Below are 18,330 nucleotides of genomic sequence, written 5' to 3' on the forward strand. Positions count from 1 at the left end.
ATATAAACAATATCATTCAAACACTAATTACATCCTGTGAATTGTCACTGCTGGGGTCAAGACAAGAGTTCTACTCACTTATGTCATCACTGATCACACCTGCAAGTCCAGACAAACGCCACCCACGTAACTTGGTGTCTTTGTTCTTTGCAACTGCGTCAAAGGCCGATGTGTTGTTTTATCAGAATTACTCTACTCAGTGCTAATAAGCAGTGCTATTTGGTGTGTGATTGGATTAATGTAAGGTTGGATTTAGGTGAAGATTCTCCTGTAAACCTGACAGAGGAAATTTTCTTTAGATATAAATCCACTGATGCTTTAGAGGAGGGGGGGTGATGCATTCATATTGAGTCGCATTGTTGGCTATTATGGCCAGTGCTTGAATTCATTTGGAGACGCATTAATTTCATGATTTACAGTATTTGGGATAACACTTTCTTAGAAGAGTACAGATTCTAGTACTTTTTGGGTGTGAGTCCTGCCCGGGATTCGAACCCACACTCTTCTCATGGGGTCCTAGGTCAGGAAAGGACCCTGGTACCTCAAGCTTGTGAGCAGCGTAAATCAGGGGGATGTGATCAGGCTCTGGGACGTGGCTGCTCGGAGGTCATTGTAGGACATGGATGGTGCCATCAGCCTCTGGTTCCAGACCCCCCTCTGGTTCCAGACCCACTCTGGTACAGACCACCGTCATAGAGCTGCAATATTGCTGACTGTGACCTAAATAACAAACAAAACCAAACTAGGCATCTGGCACTTGTGTCCTGTTTGTACCTGGCTAACTGCACAAAACAGAAGGTTCCAGGTGTTCTGGGTGCATGGGGACACAGAACACAATGTCCATTCATGAAATAAAGTATCTTTTTCACAACCAGGCAACATTTTTAGTCCACTAGTCCTTATAATGATGACATGTAGTAAAACCCTTAAAAATGGCAAGGCAAGGACTACAGGACTATTTCTAACGCTGCCAGGGTTTTAACATAAAAGACCAATAAAATTCAGAAAGACACTGACATTTTCTTGTGGACTACCAGATTTACTGTTAGATAGATGGCATCTCTATGGCTTGTCATGTTTGCAGACTGGTGAAAATATAAATAATTTTTCTAACCCAGACTACGGTGGTAACAAAGGTCCTTGGGCCCTGTTTTCTTAGGGCTAAAACTGACTTAAATCTCTTACTTGCGACTTACAATAGTCATGTCACTAAGATTACTTTCTTGACCAGAACCCTGTGGTTTTTCTCATTGTTTGTGGGCAGTTAGAATCCTGAACTGGGTTCTTCTTATTCCTGTTTCTGTTGTATAGCTCACAGTTCATTTACAATAATATCAGTGTTTGATAAATATTTGATAGATGATGCCCCATTAAAAAAAGATCATAAAAATTGTGCTAATGTCAAAACCATTACCAGATTTAAGTAGAAGTTGATTCTTTGTCATACGAGATGTTATGGTAAGTATTTACGATTCCACAGATAATTACCGTCCTTGGTAGTACCTATTACTCACCTTTCCAACATTTTGTTTTGTTGGATGAATTTTGCCTTTAAACAGATTGTAAATCAAATTCTCAATCTTGGAGATAGTTTTTTGTGTAGGTGTTAAGTAGAGTGATTTGTAAGAGTTAGCCTCAGCCTGACCACTTGATGTGGTACATGCTGTTGCCCCTGTCATCGGTTCTAGGAATATAAATCAGGGAGTATATAGACAGGAAAACAGGGCAGGTGGGTGTCAGCAACGCCCCCAGCATCTCTGCGACAGCGCTGCTTCATCACCAACATGATCACTCAGATGTTGTGCTTATTTCAGGAAAATAATCACTACAGTTAGCCATTATACTGAATCCCTCCTGTACATCCACCTGTTTCAACAATCTTTCATGAGGAGGGTAATAGTTTTCTTCAGAAATGATTTTTGCTATTTTTTAGATGAATAGTTATTGTTTGAATAACATGCTGGAAAAGAACAAGATTCCTTCTGGGTCATGTCTGCCTCCATTAATGTAAGTGCTCTGTAAGTATGACAGCACAATTTACAAAGTGTAGCAGTTTGGCTTCTTTGCAATTACAGAATAGTTGTATGTACAGATGATGTAACAGAGCTGGAGCGATTGTAACGACTGCAACAACTGTAGCAACTACAGCAACTACTGCAACTCCTATCTGGCAACAGGCTGCGTTGATTGACAGTAATAGGCTTAAGTCAGAAGAAAGATGCTTGTCTATCATTCTTTGATGCTGGTTATCCTTGCTTGAAGTAGACAAGAAACTTGTTTTATAATTTTGTAATAAGCCTCTGAAATAGAACAATAACTATTGTTTTTAGAGAAATGGCAATTTTATGTCATTTCATGTTATTGCCATAACTGTCCAAATTCAAAAATTGCCAAGAGTGGCCCCAATTTTTCCCCTTGGCACGTGGCAGTTTATTATGTTGATAATTCACCATTGACTATTGGTGCTGTTCAACAATAGGAATTCTTTACCTAACTGAAAATGTTAAGCTTGACTAGAATTGAAACAGGTTTAATGACCTTCCTGTATTGGATGAGAAAACTGTTACGTCTCGGTGATAGCTGTACTTTCCCTTTTCCTTGTATGTACTTGGACAAAATTTTCACAATGGAAGGAGAGACGTGTTTTTTGATCATTCAGTGTAGTTTCTCTTGTTAATTGCCCCTGTGACAGCTATGGACATTGCGTAGGTGTCTTTGTGATTCACCATACTTATTGATTGGATCATGTACAATAGTTTGGATTTTGATAGTACAATATTTGTCTTTTTGAGAAAAGATGTGATGCTTTCAAGGGTTCCAATTAGTAGATATAACTACTGGGTTTTTTTTTTAAAAATTGAGTTTGTCTAACTGTAGTTTACTGACCTTATTTTATTTGGTACCAAGAGCTTTACCAAAGTAGGGTTGTCTCCATTTTACCAGGATAACTTCAGAATGACTAGATCTGTGAAGAAATGTGCCAGAATAGGTCTTCAGCAACCCATGCTTGCTGTAAAATGTGACAATGCTTGTCATAAGAGGCGACTCATAGCATTGGGTGGTCAGGGTCGCTGACATGGTTGATGAATGTTATCGTATCCCATTTGCGTGGATCGATGCTCATGATATCAATCACTGGATTCTCTGGTCCAGACTCGATTATTTACAGACTGCCCTTATATAGATGGAATATTTGCTGAGAGCGGTGTATGACAACAATCAAACCAATCAGAATGACTATCTCTCGTTCCCAACTGTGACCTGGGTGAACTTGACTTACTGTGCTTCTGTTACTCTTCACTGTTCATGGCTGCCAAATTTGTTGTTCACAGTGACTGTGCTGTTTACAAATTGCATTAAAACAAGAGGACATTCCTGTCTGTAGTTATTTTCAAGATTAACCTGTTGATCTACTAGTGCAAAGGGGGCACGGGTGGCCCAGTCGTCTATAGCACCACAATTAGCTGTGAAGAGTTGCCTCCCTTGAGCATGCCAGAAACCTATGATTGTGGATTCGAATCCCAGTTCACCTTGATTATGTTTCTAGGTTTGTCAGCACCAGACCCGTGCTTGTGGGTTTCACCAAAGTGGTAAATATCTAAGACCTACATCACTTCAGGCTTTCCTGGGGCGGTCGGGTAGCCTAGTGGTTAAAGCGTTCGCTCATCACGCCGAAGACCCAGGTTCAATTCCCAACATGGGTACAATGTGTGAAGCCCATTTCTGGTGTCCCCCGCCGTGATATTGCTGGAATATTGCTAAAAGCAGCGTTAAACCATACTCACTCACTCACTCGAGCTTTCCTCCCACATTAAGCTGACACGCCTTGATATAACAGGAATATTGTTAAAAGCGGAGTTAAACCCAACTCACTCACTCACTCACTACTGGTGGCACAACCATTACCAGCGGAGCCACTCTGGAGTATGGTTGAATATGTCAGATGTATCGGGTGAAGCCGGGGCGGCCTGAGTGACATGATAGACTGATCTGTTATGTGGCACAGTGGTTTGTGTATGTGTTGCTTAACTGTATAGGTTCTGAAATAGATTTCATCATGTTTGTTAAGTTGTTGTGACCAAGTGCTTGTGCAGTGTGCCAGTAAGTGACAGCATCAGATAATGTCCAATAAGAATGTATACAGTAATAATGAGCAAGTCTGTTTTATATGCATGGATATATAGCCTATTGATAGAGCGATGTATACATGTGCAAGTTTTTTTGGAATAGACAAAAACTAGAATGGATGCCTTGCAATGTAGGTTTATTCATTGAAATAAATGTACATGATGCATTTGCACAGAAACATAAGTTACATACACGATTCATGAAAAATTTAATGTTTTTGTTGATAGTGGGAAATACAATTAGGTACATGTGGAATTGCCTGCTGTCGGATCAACTGGAAACATGTCTGTGCGAAGGGGAGGAATCAGACCTTTGAAAGTCCATGTATACAGCATGAAAGTAGACAAACCTTCACCTCCTGCTCTGTGTGAAGGTTAAGATAGTATAGTTTGCAGTTTGTATGACATGTCAGTTATTATGTCAGTCACAAATGAAATCCAGACAGGTGGATGAACTCAACATTTTGAATCTCACAGTTTCATCCTTTGGCTGAAAATTTGTGCTTGTGAAATGTCCCTGATGTCAGTTGTACACTCTGACGAAGTCTGTCGTGGTGTGAAAATTAAACACCAGCGATAATCATCCATGGTCATGACATTTTCCTGGATTATGCTTGTAATACTAACAAGTCTGTTAGCTCCTTGCAGGGGTAGATTTAACAACAAATTTGTATGTAGCCAACAGGGCTAACTCCTTTTACAGTTACTGTCACTTCTCCAAACTAACTGGCCTACAACCATGGGGGAGGCTGCAAAGTGGCCGAACCTGAGAAGATGTAGCCACCTAGCAGGGCTCTTACCATTTTTGAACTCCTCACCAAAAAAACGTTTTGTCCCTGCACTCAGAGATTATATCTGGCTTCCATTTGCTTCATTTGATGGCGATTTATGAGGAAATAAAAAAGTTGTTGTACACAACATTACAAAATGGCGACCAGATGTCATTCTACTGAGATGATCCAATTCAAATAAATTATACATACACATAGAAGGGGTGAAATATTGACTAGCCAGACGAACCATCTACTTTACATTTCAGCAAGCCCTTTGTAATTTTAACCAGCCACAGGCCAACACGCCAGCAGTTAAATCAATCCCTCCCTTGATATTTCAAACTATGAATGAAGGTGGTGGTTGGAACCTTCATGATATAGGTGAACCAAAAACCACAAACAAACAAAATGTCAGTGCTTCTTTCTTTGTGAGTTGTCATTACAGTAAGTTCAGTATAAGATGTCAAGGCCCTAGGTATGTAAATACTTGTCCGATCCTCATGACAAAAAACTCAAAGTTCTCACTTGTCTGATCTATTAGAACAGCATCATTACAGCTTATAGGTGAATGTTAAGTAAACAGGTTGTCCCCTGCCACTGACTTCAGTAAACAGGTTGTTCCCTGCCACTGACTTCAGTAAACAGGTTCTTGCCTGCCACTGACTTCAGTAAACAGGTTGTTCCCTGCCACTGACTTCAGTAAACAGGTTGTTCCCTCCCACTGACTTCAGTAAACAGGTTCTTGCCTGCCACTGACTTCAGTAAACAGGTTCTTGCCTGCCACTGACTTCAGTAAACAGGTTCTTGCCTGCTACTGACTTCAGTAAACAGGTTCTTGCCTGCCACTGACTTCAGTAAACAGATTGTCCCCTGCCACTTACTTTAGTAAACAGATTGTCCCTGCAACTAACTTCAGTAAACAGATTGTCCCTGCCACTGACTTCAGTAAACAGATTGTCCCCTGCCACTGACTTCAGTAAACAGGTTGTCCTCTGCCACTTACTTCAGTAAACAGTTTGTCCCTGCCACTGACTTCAGTAAACAGTTTGTCCCCTGCCACTGACTTCAGTAAACAGGTTGTCCCCTGCCACTTACTTTAGTAAACAGATTGTCCCTGCAACTAACTTCAGTAAACAGATTGTCCCCTGCCACTGACTTCAGTAAACAGGTTCTTGCCTGCCACTTACTTCAGTAAACAGATTGTCCCCTGCCACTTACTTTAGTAAACAGATTGTCCCTGCAACTAACTTCAGTAAACAGGTTGTCCCCTGCCACTGACTTCAGTAAACAGATTGTCCCCTGCCACTGACTTCAGTAAACAGATTGTCCCTGCCACTGACTTCAGTAAACAGATTGTCCCTGCCACTTCAGTAAACAGATTGTCCCTGCCACTGACTTCAGTAAACAGATTGTCCCCTGCCACTTCAGTAAACAGATTGTCCCCTGCCACTGACTTCAGTAAACAGATTGTCCCTGCCACTGACTTCAGTAAACAGATTGTCCCTGCCACTTCAGTAAACAGATTGTCCCTGCCACTGACTTCAGTAAACAGATTGTCCCTGCCACTGACTTCAGTAAACAGATTGTCCCCTGCCACTGACTTCAGTAAACAGGTTCTTGCCTGCCACTTACTTCAGTAAACAGATTGTCCCCTGCCACTTACTTTAGTAAACAGATTGTCCCTGCAACTAACTTCAGTAAACAGGTTGTCCCCTGCCACTGACTTCAGTAAACAGATTGTCCCCTGCCACTGACTTCAGTAAACAGATTGTCCCTGCCACTGACTTCAGTAAACAGATTGTCCCTGCCACTTCAGTAAACAGATTGTCCCTGCCACTGACTTCAGTAAACAGATTGTCCCCTGCCACTTCAGTAAACAGATTGTCCCCTGCCACTGACTTCAGTAAACAGATTGTCCCTGCCACTGACTTCAGTAAACAGATTGTCCCTGCCACTTCAGTAAACAGATTGTCCCTGCCACTGACTTCAGTAAACAGATTGTCCCTGCCACTGACTTCAGTAAACAGATTGTCCCTGCCACTGACTTCAGTAAACAGATTGTCCCTGCCACTTCAGTTAACAGATTGTCCCTGCCACTGACTTCAGTAAACAGATTGTCCCTGCCACTGACTTCAGTAAACAGATTGTACCTGCCACTTCAGTAAACAGATTGTCCCTGCCACTGACTTCAGTAAACAGATTGTCCCTGCCACTGACTTCAGTAAACAGATTGTCCCTGCCACTGACTTCAGTAAACAGATTGTCCCTGCCACTTCAGTAAACAGATTGTCCCTGCCACTGACTTCAGTAAACAGATTGTCCCTGCCACTGACTTCAGTAAACAGATTGTCCCTGCCACTAACTTCAGTGAACAGATTGTCCCTACCACTTACTTCAGTAAACAGGTTGTACCTGCCACTTCAGTAAACAGATTGTCCCTGCCACTGACTTCAGTAAACAGATTGTCCCTGCCACTGACTTCAGTAAACAGATTGTCCCTGCCACTGACTTCAGTAAACAGATTGTCCCTGCCACTTCAGTAAACAGATTGTCCCTGCCACTGACTTCAGTAAACAGATTGTCCCTGCCACTGACTTCAGTAAACAGATTGTCCCTGCCACTAACTTCAGTGAACAGATTGTCCCTACCACTTACTTCAGTAAACAGGTTGTTCCCTGCCATTAACTTCAGTAAAAAGATTCTCTCTGCCACTGAATTCAGTAAACAGGTTGTCCCTGACACTGACTTCCAGTAAACAGGTCGTAGTTAAGATTGTGTGTATTGTTGTTGCAGCACGGCCCTGGAGACGGACCTGCGGATTGAGCGGGAATGGCGCAGCACATTGCAGCACAATCTGGAGGAAGAGAAGACACATGGCAGCCAGCTGCTGATGGAGTTACAGCATATGAAGGACCTCAAAAAGGTAAAGATGCTGCCACCAGATCCTTGCTACTTCATAACTAGACCCTTGTGGGAGGCTGATGCTGCTTCATAACTAGACCCATGTAGGGAGGCAGATGCTGCTTCATAACTTGACCCTTGTGGGGAGGCTGATGCTGCTTCATAACTAGACGCTTGTAGGGAGGCTGATGCTGCTTCATAACTAGACCTTGTAGAGGCTGATGCTGCTTCATAACTAGGATGTTGTAGAAAGGCTGATGCTGCTTCATGACTAGACCCTTGTAGGGAGGCTGATGCTGCTTCATAACTAGACCCTTGTAGAGGCTGATGCTGCTTCATAACTAGACCCTTGTTGGGAGGCTGATGCTGCTTCATAACTAGACCCTTGTAGAGGCTGATGCTGCTTCATAACTAGACCCTTGTAGAGGCTGATGCTGCTTCATAACTAGACCCTTGTTGGGAGGCTGATGCTGCTTCATAACTAGACCCTTGTGGGGAGGCTGATGCTGCTTCATAACTAGACCCTTGTAGAGGCTGATGCTGCTTCATAACTAGACCCTCGTGGGGAGGCTGATGCTGCTTCATAACTAGACCCTCATTGGGAGGCTGATGCTGCTTCATAACTAGACCCTTTATAGAGGCTAGATTGTTTGAAAGGCATTACTTAAAAGTTGACGGATGACAAGGTAGACACAATTTTATGGACATTTCGGTATAGATCCTTATACTGTTGTCAAGCAAGACATTGTCGCTTTTTACAGTATTAAAGAAGTTGTTATCCATAAAATTGTGTCTACCTTATAAGGAGGCTGATGCTGCTTCATAACTAGACCCTTGAGGGGTGGTAGGGTAGCCTTTTGGTTTAAGTGTTCACTCATCATGCCGAAGACCTGGGTTCAATTTCCCACATGGGTAGAATGTCTTACTTGTGTCCCCCGCTGTGATAATTCTGCATTATTACGAAAGCTGCACTAAACCATAACTCACTCACTCACTCACTCACTCACTCACTCACTCACTCACTCACTCACTCACTCACTCACTCACTCACTCACTCACTCACTCACTCACTCACTCACTCACTCACTCACTCACTCACTCACTCACTCACTCACTCACTCACTCACTCACTCACTCACTCACTCACTCACTCACTCACTCACTCACTCACTCACTCACTCACTCACTCACTCACTCACTCACTCACTCACTCACTCACTCACTCACTCACTCACTCACTCACTCACTCACTCACTCACTCACTCACTCACTCACTCACTCACTCACTCACTCACTCACTCACTCACTCACTCACTCACTCACTCACTCACTCACTCACTCACTCACTCACTCACTCACTCACTCACTCACTCACTCACTCACTCACTCACTCACTCACTCACTCACTCACTCACTCACTCACTTGACCCTTGTAGGGAGACTGGTGCTGCCCCCTAACCAGACTTCTTCTAGTATTTACATTCCTGCTTATTGACTCACTTCAGCTTCCAGTCCTTTGTATCTGTCCACACAGTGTAGAACATTCGGGTTCATGTCCTCCTTCCAGGTGGTAAACCGTATCAAAGACTGCTTGATGAAAACATTGATTAGATGGCATTAGTAATCAGATAATTCAGCAGGTAGTGACCTAGGGAATGAAAGACTGGAAGTACCATGTAGTGCACTTTTTGAGATGTAGAGGTTATGACTTGTATAAATAGTGTTAAGATCTCTGAGTGAGGTGAAGGTGAGGAATGTACTGACTGATGTTGCTTGTTTCAGGAGTATGACGGTCTGCGGCAAAAACACGAGCATCTCAGTCAGACGTGTGAGGAACAGGAAAAAGCCTTGTCTGAGCTTGGATCTCATCTCAGCGAGTATGTACTGGCAGGAAATATCTCCTGAACTGAAGTTCATCTGCTTATCTGAAACACCACATGGTGTCCTATGCACAGGAGTAATACGCTAAGCACTGGACAGTGACACAGTATTAATACGCTAAACACTGGACGGAGTGACACAGGAGTAATACACTAAGCACTGGACAGTGACACAGTATTAATACGCTAAGCACTGGACGGAGTGACACAGGAGTAATACGCTAAGCACTGGACAGTGACACAGTATTAATACGCTAAGCACTGGACGGAGTAAACCAATAGGCCAAGACAGAGTGTCCCAGCAGTAATACGCCAAGCGCAGGACAGTGACCCAATACGCCAAGCACTAGACAGAGTGACACATTACCCCAAGTACTGGACAGAGTGACCCTTACCCCAAGTACTGGATAGAGTGACCCTTACCCCAAGCACTGGACAGAGTGACCCTTACCCCAAGCACTGGACAGAGTGACCCTTACCCCAAGCACTGGACAGAGTGACCCTTACCCCAAGCACTGGACAGAGTGACCCTTACCCCAAGCACTGGACAGAGTGACCCTTACCCCAAGCACTGGACTATGGCCTTAGTAACCCAACTGTAAAGCATTTATGCCCAAATGACCTTGAAGGCAGAACAGCTGTAACTTAATCCTCGCTTTGTAAGAATAATGTAAAACTGAAACACACACACACTAATTGACACCAGTTCCATGGCAACCTATGCTTGTGTTGAAGCACCCGATGCACAACAGTTCCCTCTTCAAGTAGGTCCCCCGCAACCTTTGCTTGTTGTAACAGACAACTGAAATAAAGCTGGTGGTCATAATACACCGACTATCTGGGTTGTTGCTCGTAATATAAATCTCTGATTTATCTGGTCCAGACCATCTTTTTTTTCCTTGTTTTTTCATTATTCCATTTCATGTATAATGTTACAAGTGTAGGTATTAACATGTGTATATATGACAGTATTAACACAAGTTATTTTCATAGGTGAGGACAGGTAGGTTGTGTAGGATATGTCGTTATTAAGGTTCTTCTCAAACTGAGAGGGAGATTACAGATAATTGTTTACAAGAAATAGATGATTACTTATTAACAGGTAATATGTTTCAACTGCTTCATTAGATTATGAGATGTAAGTTTTGCTATTTCTGAGCATATTGGTTAAATTGATTATTTTTTTTAGCGATATACCTTTCCAAACAAATAGTGTCTTTTAGTAGTGAAAGAAATTGTTCGAAATATAAATCTTGTTGTTTTATGTTTGATATGTAGATGAATCTCTTTGCTAGTATAATAATATGATTTGCTACATGGTTTTGAGTGGAAATTCCAAAAAAGATATAGGTCCAGACCATCTTGATGAAGGTGAAATATTGCTGACTGCTGTGTGACAGAAGGTTGATGAACTACGTGGGTGTTGCAGGTCCAAGTTGAAGGTGGAGGACATGCGGGAAGCCAACCTGGTGCTGAAGGAGGCGCAGTGGGTGGGGGACAACGCAGCCACATCCTGTAAACAGTGCAGCAAGGACTTCTCTATATCCAGGAGAAAGGTGACTAGTTCATCTACCTAGACTCAGAGGTCACTTGTGTCATGTGTCAGGGAAGGCGGAAGGTCACATGTGTTATGTGTCAGAGAAGAGGGAGGTCGTGCCTTGTGTCAGGGGGGAGGGAGGTCGTGCCTTGTGTCAGGGAGGAGGGAGGTCGTGCCTTGTGTCGGAGAGGGAGGTCAGCCTTGTGTCAGGGAGGAGGGAGGTCGTGCCTTGTGTCGGAGAGGGAGGTCAGCCTTGTGTCAGGGAGGAGGGAGGTCGTGCCTTGTGTTATGGAGGAGGGAGGTCATGCCTTGTGTCAGGGAGGAGGGAGGTCACTTGTGTCTTGTGTCAGGCAGGAGGGAGGTCACTTGTGCCTTGTGTCAGGGAGGAGGGAGGTCACTTGTGCCTTGTGTCAGGGAGGAGGGAGGTCACTTGTGTCTTGTGTCAGGGAAGAGGGAGGTCACTTGTGTCTTGTGTCAGGGAGGAGGGAGGTCACTTGTGCCTTGTGTCAGGGAGGAGGGAGGTCACTTGTGCCTTGTGTCAGGGAGGAGGGAGGTCACTTGTGTCTTGTGTCAGGGAGAAGGAAGGTCACTTGTGTCAGGGAGGAGGGAGGTCACTTGTGCCTTGTGTCAGGGAGGAGGGAGGTCACTTGTGCCTTGTGTCAGGGAGGAGGGAGGTCACTTGTGTCTTGTGTCAGGGAGGAGGGAGGTCACCTGTGTCTTGTGTCAGGGAGGAGGGAGGTCACTTGTGCCTTGTGTCAGGGAGGAGGGAGGTCACTTGTGTCTTGTGTCAGGGAGGAGGGAGGTCACTTGTGTCTTGTGTCAGGGAAGGGGGAAAGTCACATGTGTTATATGTCAGGGAGGAGGGAGGTCACTTGTGCCTTGTGTCAGGGAGGAGGGAGGTCACTTGTGTCTTGTGTCAGGGAGGAAGGTAGTGCCTTATGTCAGGGAGGAGGGAGGTCACTTGTGCCTTGTGTCAGGGAGGAGGGAGGTCACTTGTGTCTTGTGTCAGGGAGGAGGGAGGTCACTTGTGTCTTGTGTCAGGGAAGGGGGAAAGTCACATGTGTTATGTGTCAGGGAGGAGGGAGGTCACTTGTGCCTTGTGTCAGGGAGGAGGGAGGTCACTTGTGTCTTGTGTCAGGGAGGAAGGTAGTGCCTTATGTCAGGGAGGAGGGAGGTCACTTGTGCCTTGTGTCAGGGAGGAGGGAGGTCACTTGTGTCTTGTGTCAGGGAAGGGGGAAGGTCACATGTGTTATGTGTCAGGGGGGAGGGAGGTCGTGCCTTATGTCAGGGAGGAGGGAGGTCACTTGTGCCTTGTGTCAGGGAGGAAGGTAGTGCCTTATGTCAGGGAGGAGGGAGGTCACTTGTGCCTTGTGTCAGGGAGGAGGGAGGTCACATGTGCTTTGTGTCAGGGAGGAGAGAGGTCACTTGTGTCTTGTGACATCGAAGCGGGAGGTAGTGCCTTGTGTCAGGAAGAAGGGAGGTCTCTCGTGTCATGTGTCGGGGAAGGGGGAAGTTGTGCCCTGTGTCAGGGAGGAGGGAGGTCACTTGTTTCGTGTGTCAGGGAAGGGGGAAGTTGTGCCCTGTGTCAGGGAGGAGGGGTGTCACTTGTGTCTTGTGTCAGGGAGGAGGGAGGTCGTACCTTGTGTCAGGGAGGAGGGAGGTCACTTGTTTCGTGTGTCAGGGAATTGGAGGTGGGGGTTTGGGGAGAAGTAGTTGTCATTTACACCATGTGTACTTAAATGATTTACTTTGTTGAACCCTTAGAAGTTGATATCTGTAGAATAAATGGCTCAGAATTTATATTGTGTACAGGAAAGTCCTCAATATGCATGCAGCACATGTTGAAATGTCATCACTGAAACTTTGATAAGGAACTGTAGTTCTGTGGCACTAGTTTTGCCATGTATTAGAAGAAGGATACTTTTCAATTGTATACTAGAACAAATGTTGGTAGGTTTTAACATGCAAGAGTCTGACAAAGAAATACCTGATATTATTTGTCACGTTTCAGATTTTGTGTATGACAACACATGTAATATGAACGTCTTCTGATTTCAGCACCACTGTCGAAACTGTGGAGATATTTTTTGTAATGAGTGTTCCGACAATAAAATGCCTCTTCCATCGTCGTCAAAGCCTGTGAGAGTTTGCGATAGCTGCCAGGCACTGCTCCTGCAGAGGTACTCCGCCACATAGCCCAGTCTCACTCAATGTCTTCACAGCAGCACACGGACAGGAAACACAACGGAACAAGAGGAAGCTCTGCCACATTGCCCAGTCTCACTCAATGTCTTCACAGCAACAGAACAAGAGAAAGCTCAAGGTCAGTCACCATGCAAGGTCAAGGACAAGTGTGCAGTTGCAAGGATATTCACTTGCAAGGTCACAGACTGTCTCTGTGCAGTCAAGGACAGTGATTGCAAGATCAAGGACAGTGACTGCAAGGTCAAGGACAGTGACTGCAAGGTCAAGGACAGTGGCTGCAAGGTCAAGGACAGTGACTGCACAAGGTCAAGGATTGTGCAGAGACTGTGTTTCTGGGCAGATTGAGATTACAGACAAACTGTGCAATATGAACTCCCATCTCCCTCTTGTGACAAGAACTGTGATATGTAGAACTGTGTAAAGAGCTTGGAGCTTGACCACAGTGCTTGACAGGTTGCACTTGCATGAACAAGTATTTTGTTGATGAAGATGTTTAAGTGAAAGATTCATTGGTTTAACTTGTAGAGTAACATTCAGCTTTGCATATTGTCTCACAGTTGAGAAAACAAAGAAATCAAAAATTCATCAAAACATTTTATTATTCAATGATATGATATTTTTTTATTTCTTTCCCTTGATGTCTACAAAATGTAATCAGTGTATAAATACTGGTGCAGATGGGAGCCAATGCAGAGATTTCACTGAATCACTGGAATTAACACTGTCATGATAAAGAAAACAAGGTTGTGTGTCTAAACAAGAAAGTTGAATGTTCATGTGAAGGCATTTTGCTTTGATAATCCAAACTTAAGTGCTATTCTTTCTTGATAAAACTGTGTACATAGTTATTCATGGGCCTCAACCTGCTGCTTAAGTCAGTGGGTCATCCCTATGTCACTGGCCATTGCTAGTTCTCCAGGGTACATTTCCTGTTCTATTCCAACCAGGTATCCTTGATGTAGCTGAGTGGCTTGTAGAAGCAGTGTAAGGCAAAATAGCTCATGTAATTCTTCTGTATTGCAAAAGGGGGGCACGGGGGTGGCCCAATCGCCTAAGGCGCCGCAATTAGCTGTGCAGAGTTGCGTCCCTTGGGCACACCAGAAACCCCTGATTGTCAGATCGAATCCCATTTCGCCCTGATTATGTTTCTAGGTTTGTCAGCACATACCTGTGCTTGTGGGTTTCACCGAAGTGGTAAATATCTGAGACCTGCATCACTTGGGGCTTTACTCCCACATTAAGCTGACACGCCGTGATATAACTGGAATACTTAAAAGTGGCGTTAAACCCAACTCACTCACTCACTCACTGTATTGCAAAACCTGAGAACCAACATTGTGGACTGTGTGTTGGAGCATAAGATGCTGCTGTGGTAAAGATGGTGATGTAGATTGAATACACAAAACAAGACTAGATGAGCAGCATCTCTCCACTGAAGTTTCCTTGGAGCATCACTGCTGAGGCTTCGTTGCTGTCAAAGATTGCATGAACCAGCATCTTCATCATCAGATAATTATCACCTCAACTTTTGGAGGTCTCCGTCATGAACACATAAGATCCCAGGAGTTTTGATTTTGATCCTTTACAAATGTTTAAGATGACCTGAGACCTGTCAAAATAAAAACAAAATATGAATGTTTATATTTCGCATGATGTTGTCTGCATAGTGGAAAGGAGTAAATGCTTCACCTAGCTGAGACGTGGATGTTTGCTTTCTGTATTGTACCAAATTATGATTACTGTCAGAGATTAGTTTGTTTTCTTACATTGCTATGTCCAGTGAGACTCATAATATATTATGATTTATTAACGTGTATTTTTCGAGGCTACCTAAATAGTGCAGACAGGCAAGTACAAATATTATTCTGGTGACAGTTCCTAAAGTGACGTACAGTATGATAGTGTTGCCTCAACCTGCTAGATGGCAGTCGGAATTCACTCCTCCAGAGCTCATTCCAAATAGGGATTGTACCTAAGACAATTGTAAACTTTACATACACTTATGACAGACGTAGCACCTGTGATTGCTTATGGATGGGAATGTGATCTCAGCAATGCTGCTATCGTAACTCCTGTGGAATGGGGGCCCTGTTCCAACTTTAATGGCCTGACATCATTACTGGCGGGTTGGCAAGTTGACAAGGTTTTGTCAGGTACATTTGGCCATCATGCCGAGGGTGGGGTTAGATGCCTAACATGGATACAATGTGTGAAGCCCATGACCTCAAACTGGCAGGTCCTGGCTGTGTGGTGGCCTTGACCTTTAACTGATACATCCTGGCTGTGTGGTGGCCTTGACCTTAAACTGATACGTCCTGGCTGTGTAGTGTCCTTAACCTCAAACTGCTTGTATCTCCATCTTGCCATTATGAACAAATATGTAGCCAAAGGTTTTGTTGTCGGGTTAACTGTTTTGTAGCTATATGACATAAGGATTGACTGACCATCAGTAATGTGGCTTGTGTGTTCTAGTGTGTATGGTGTTGGGGTTCACTACTGGTTTGTGAGTTTCGCCGGCTTTCAGTAATAATTTGGGGAGGGTCCTGGACATAAGATGGCAGTCACCAGGTACTGATTATAGATGGGGATTCCTTGGTTGAAATGAAACTTAAACATAAAGGAATGCTGAAATGGATAGTTTGAAGTTCGATTGTATTTTGTTTCAGAATAGAAACCACAGTTGGATCAAATGTGGATTAGTTTTTGTGATTCAAACAGCACTACTTTTGCAGTGATCCAAACTAAGCATGGACATCCTGGGGTCCTTGTCATAAGCCTGCTGTTAGAAGTTAAAGATTTAGATGGTCTGTACATTCAAATACCTAAGGACCAAATCTTCAGGACCCCCCTTAATATTGAACACTGCTTTGGACATCCCATTGGGTTCCTGTAGTAGTTGTGTCCATTTCAAATTTCTATGCTAGCTGATATAGTTTGCATCTGGTATAAGCTAAGGTTAGAGCAGAACCACGGTATTGAGACTGTGATTACTAATTAGATATTCCTGGTGGATGAAGAGTTCAGGGACACCCTCTCTGTGTTACATGTCTGATATTGTAAACTTGAGTTAATGATTTCAAATTGCCTACAGTTGCGAGTCCATCACGTCACATTTCACAAGAAAGTACACTAAGCAAAGCAGCATCTTATAAAGCATAAGATTGTTCAACACAGGTTGAGATTAATGATGGAATTATAGATCAGTATTTTTGTCCTTGACATCAAACTGGCAGATCCTGGCTGTTTGGTGTCCTTGACCTCAAACTGGCAGATCCTGGCTGTGTGATGTCCTTGACCTCAAACTGGCAGGTACTGGCTGTGTGATGTCCTTGACCTTAAACTGGCAGATCCTGGCTGTGTGATGTCCTTGACCTCAAACTGGCAGGTACTGGCTGTGTGATGTCCTTGACCTCAAACTGGCAGGTACTGGCTGTGATGTCCTTGACCTCAAACTGGCAGGTACTGGCTGTGATGTCCTTGACCTCAAACTGGCAGATCCTGGCTGTTTGGTGTCCTTGACCTCAAACTGGCAGATCCTGGCTGTGTGATATCCTTGACCTCAAACTGACATACAACATTAAGCACCCCCAGATCAACTTCAAGACCAGTCTGTAAGTTATCTTTAAAATGGTCCCCTGATAATACCGAAAACTGATGTGACAGTCCTTACTTTCTTGTGTATGTTGCAGATTATTTTGTCAAAACAGCAGTGTAGAAGTGGAATGTTATTGCCTGGTAACCATTATAAAAACATTCCTTTCCAATGATGTTTCTAGTATGTTTGTTCACTACTGCTCTATCTCTGAAAACAAATGTAGCTCGCCATAAATGATATAGCTTGCACACACACACACAAACACACACACACACACACACACACACACACACACACACACGTTGTGATATAACTGCAAGAAACTTTAACGCCACGTTAAACCCCATTTCATTTCACTTCATGTCAATTTTCTGGGCTCCCAAGGCTCTTATTAAGTCAAATACGGTAGCTTGCGTAGTGTACTCGATGGGGCAACCGAGCTAGGCTGATTGGCACTGTCCACTCTCAGCACTGGGTGTATTGGATGTACATAGGTAACACCAGCTACTAAATATATGCTTTGATTGTGACTCATGCATTAGGATGAGACAAGATTAAGTCCGAATGAACCAAATATATATAGACTTGACATTTGTCTATGGTCAGATCTTGACATCCTATAATGAGTTGTGCCGATACTGCTATATGTTTAAAGTGTATATGCACCAGTGTGCTTAACCAGTTCAAGTTTGGTTAGTACAATATCAAGGAAATATTTACTTGGTTTGTGCAGTTGATGTTTCTGAGCAGATACCAGAACAAAGATACTTGTGCTGTTATACTTATGTGTACTGGTGCGTGCATGCAGCAGAGCTGAGCTAGGCTGTGTGGCTATGTGTATATATGTATGTATTATGTACTTATGTAAATATTCAACAAATGTGTATGTGGATGTATCTCAACAAATATAGATTTATAAAATCTAACCAATAAAGGCATTTCAAGAACACATATTTCTCACTTTTGGACTATGACCAGAAATCCTTTCAGATTTGTTTGTCTGACTGTGTGAGTTACCTGGAACCACTGTTATTTTATTTCTTTCACAGGTATACTGGTTGGATAATGAAATCTGTGTTAACGTCTGGTAAATCCATCAATGTCAAGGGACATGGTTTGGAAACCAGTGTTGCCATACTTTTGTCCAGATGAGGTCATCTTTGAGAAGAAGGTGCTTCATGGTCAGTTAAAGTCCACCCCTTTGGGGATTCTGGCCTGGAAATAGATCCCAGCAATCTATGCCAGTTGTAACAGGCGACAAGATGAGTCAGATGACTCGGTTAATAGTTTGTTATCATGCCCTGTTGCTCAT

General features: G+C 43.6%; 1 protein-coding gene across 3 annotated transcripts in view; it reads left to right on the forward strand.

Annotated features, from left to right (window-relative positions):
- The window catches only part of LOC124142257 (RUN and FYVE domain-containing protein 2-like), an 82,693-nt gene extending 64,726 nt beyond the window's left edge, over window positions 1–17,967 (forward strand). For all 3 annotated transcript variants that reach the window (XM_046510598.2, XM_046510600.2, XM_046510599.2), the window contains 4 exons: window positions 7,694–7,823; window positions 9,584–9,678; window positions 11,111–11,237; window positions 13,277–17,967. In XM_046510598.2, coding sequence (XP_046366554.1) covers window positions 7,694–7,823; window positions 9,584–9,678; window positions 11,111–11,237; window positions 13,277–13,414 — 490 coding nt within the window. In that variant the 3' untranslated portion in view covers window positions 13,415–17,967. The remainder of the gene's footprint in view (window positions 1–7,693; window positions 7,824–9,583; window positions 9,679–11,110; window positions 11,238–13,276) is intronic.
- Window positions 17,968–18,330: the final 363 nt, after the last annotated feature.

This window comes from Haliotis rufescens, unplaced genomic scaffold (genome assembly GCF_023055435.1).
Source record: "Haliotis rufescens isolate VD_foot unplaced genomic scaffold, xgHalRufe1.0.p SCAF_11, whole genome shotgun sequence".
NCBI lineage: Eukaryota > Metazoa > Mollusca > Gastropoda > Lepetellida > Haliotidae > Haliotis > Haliotis rufescens.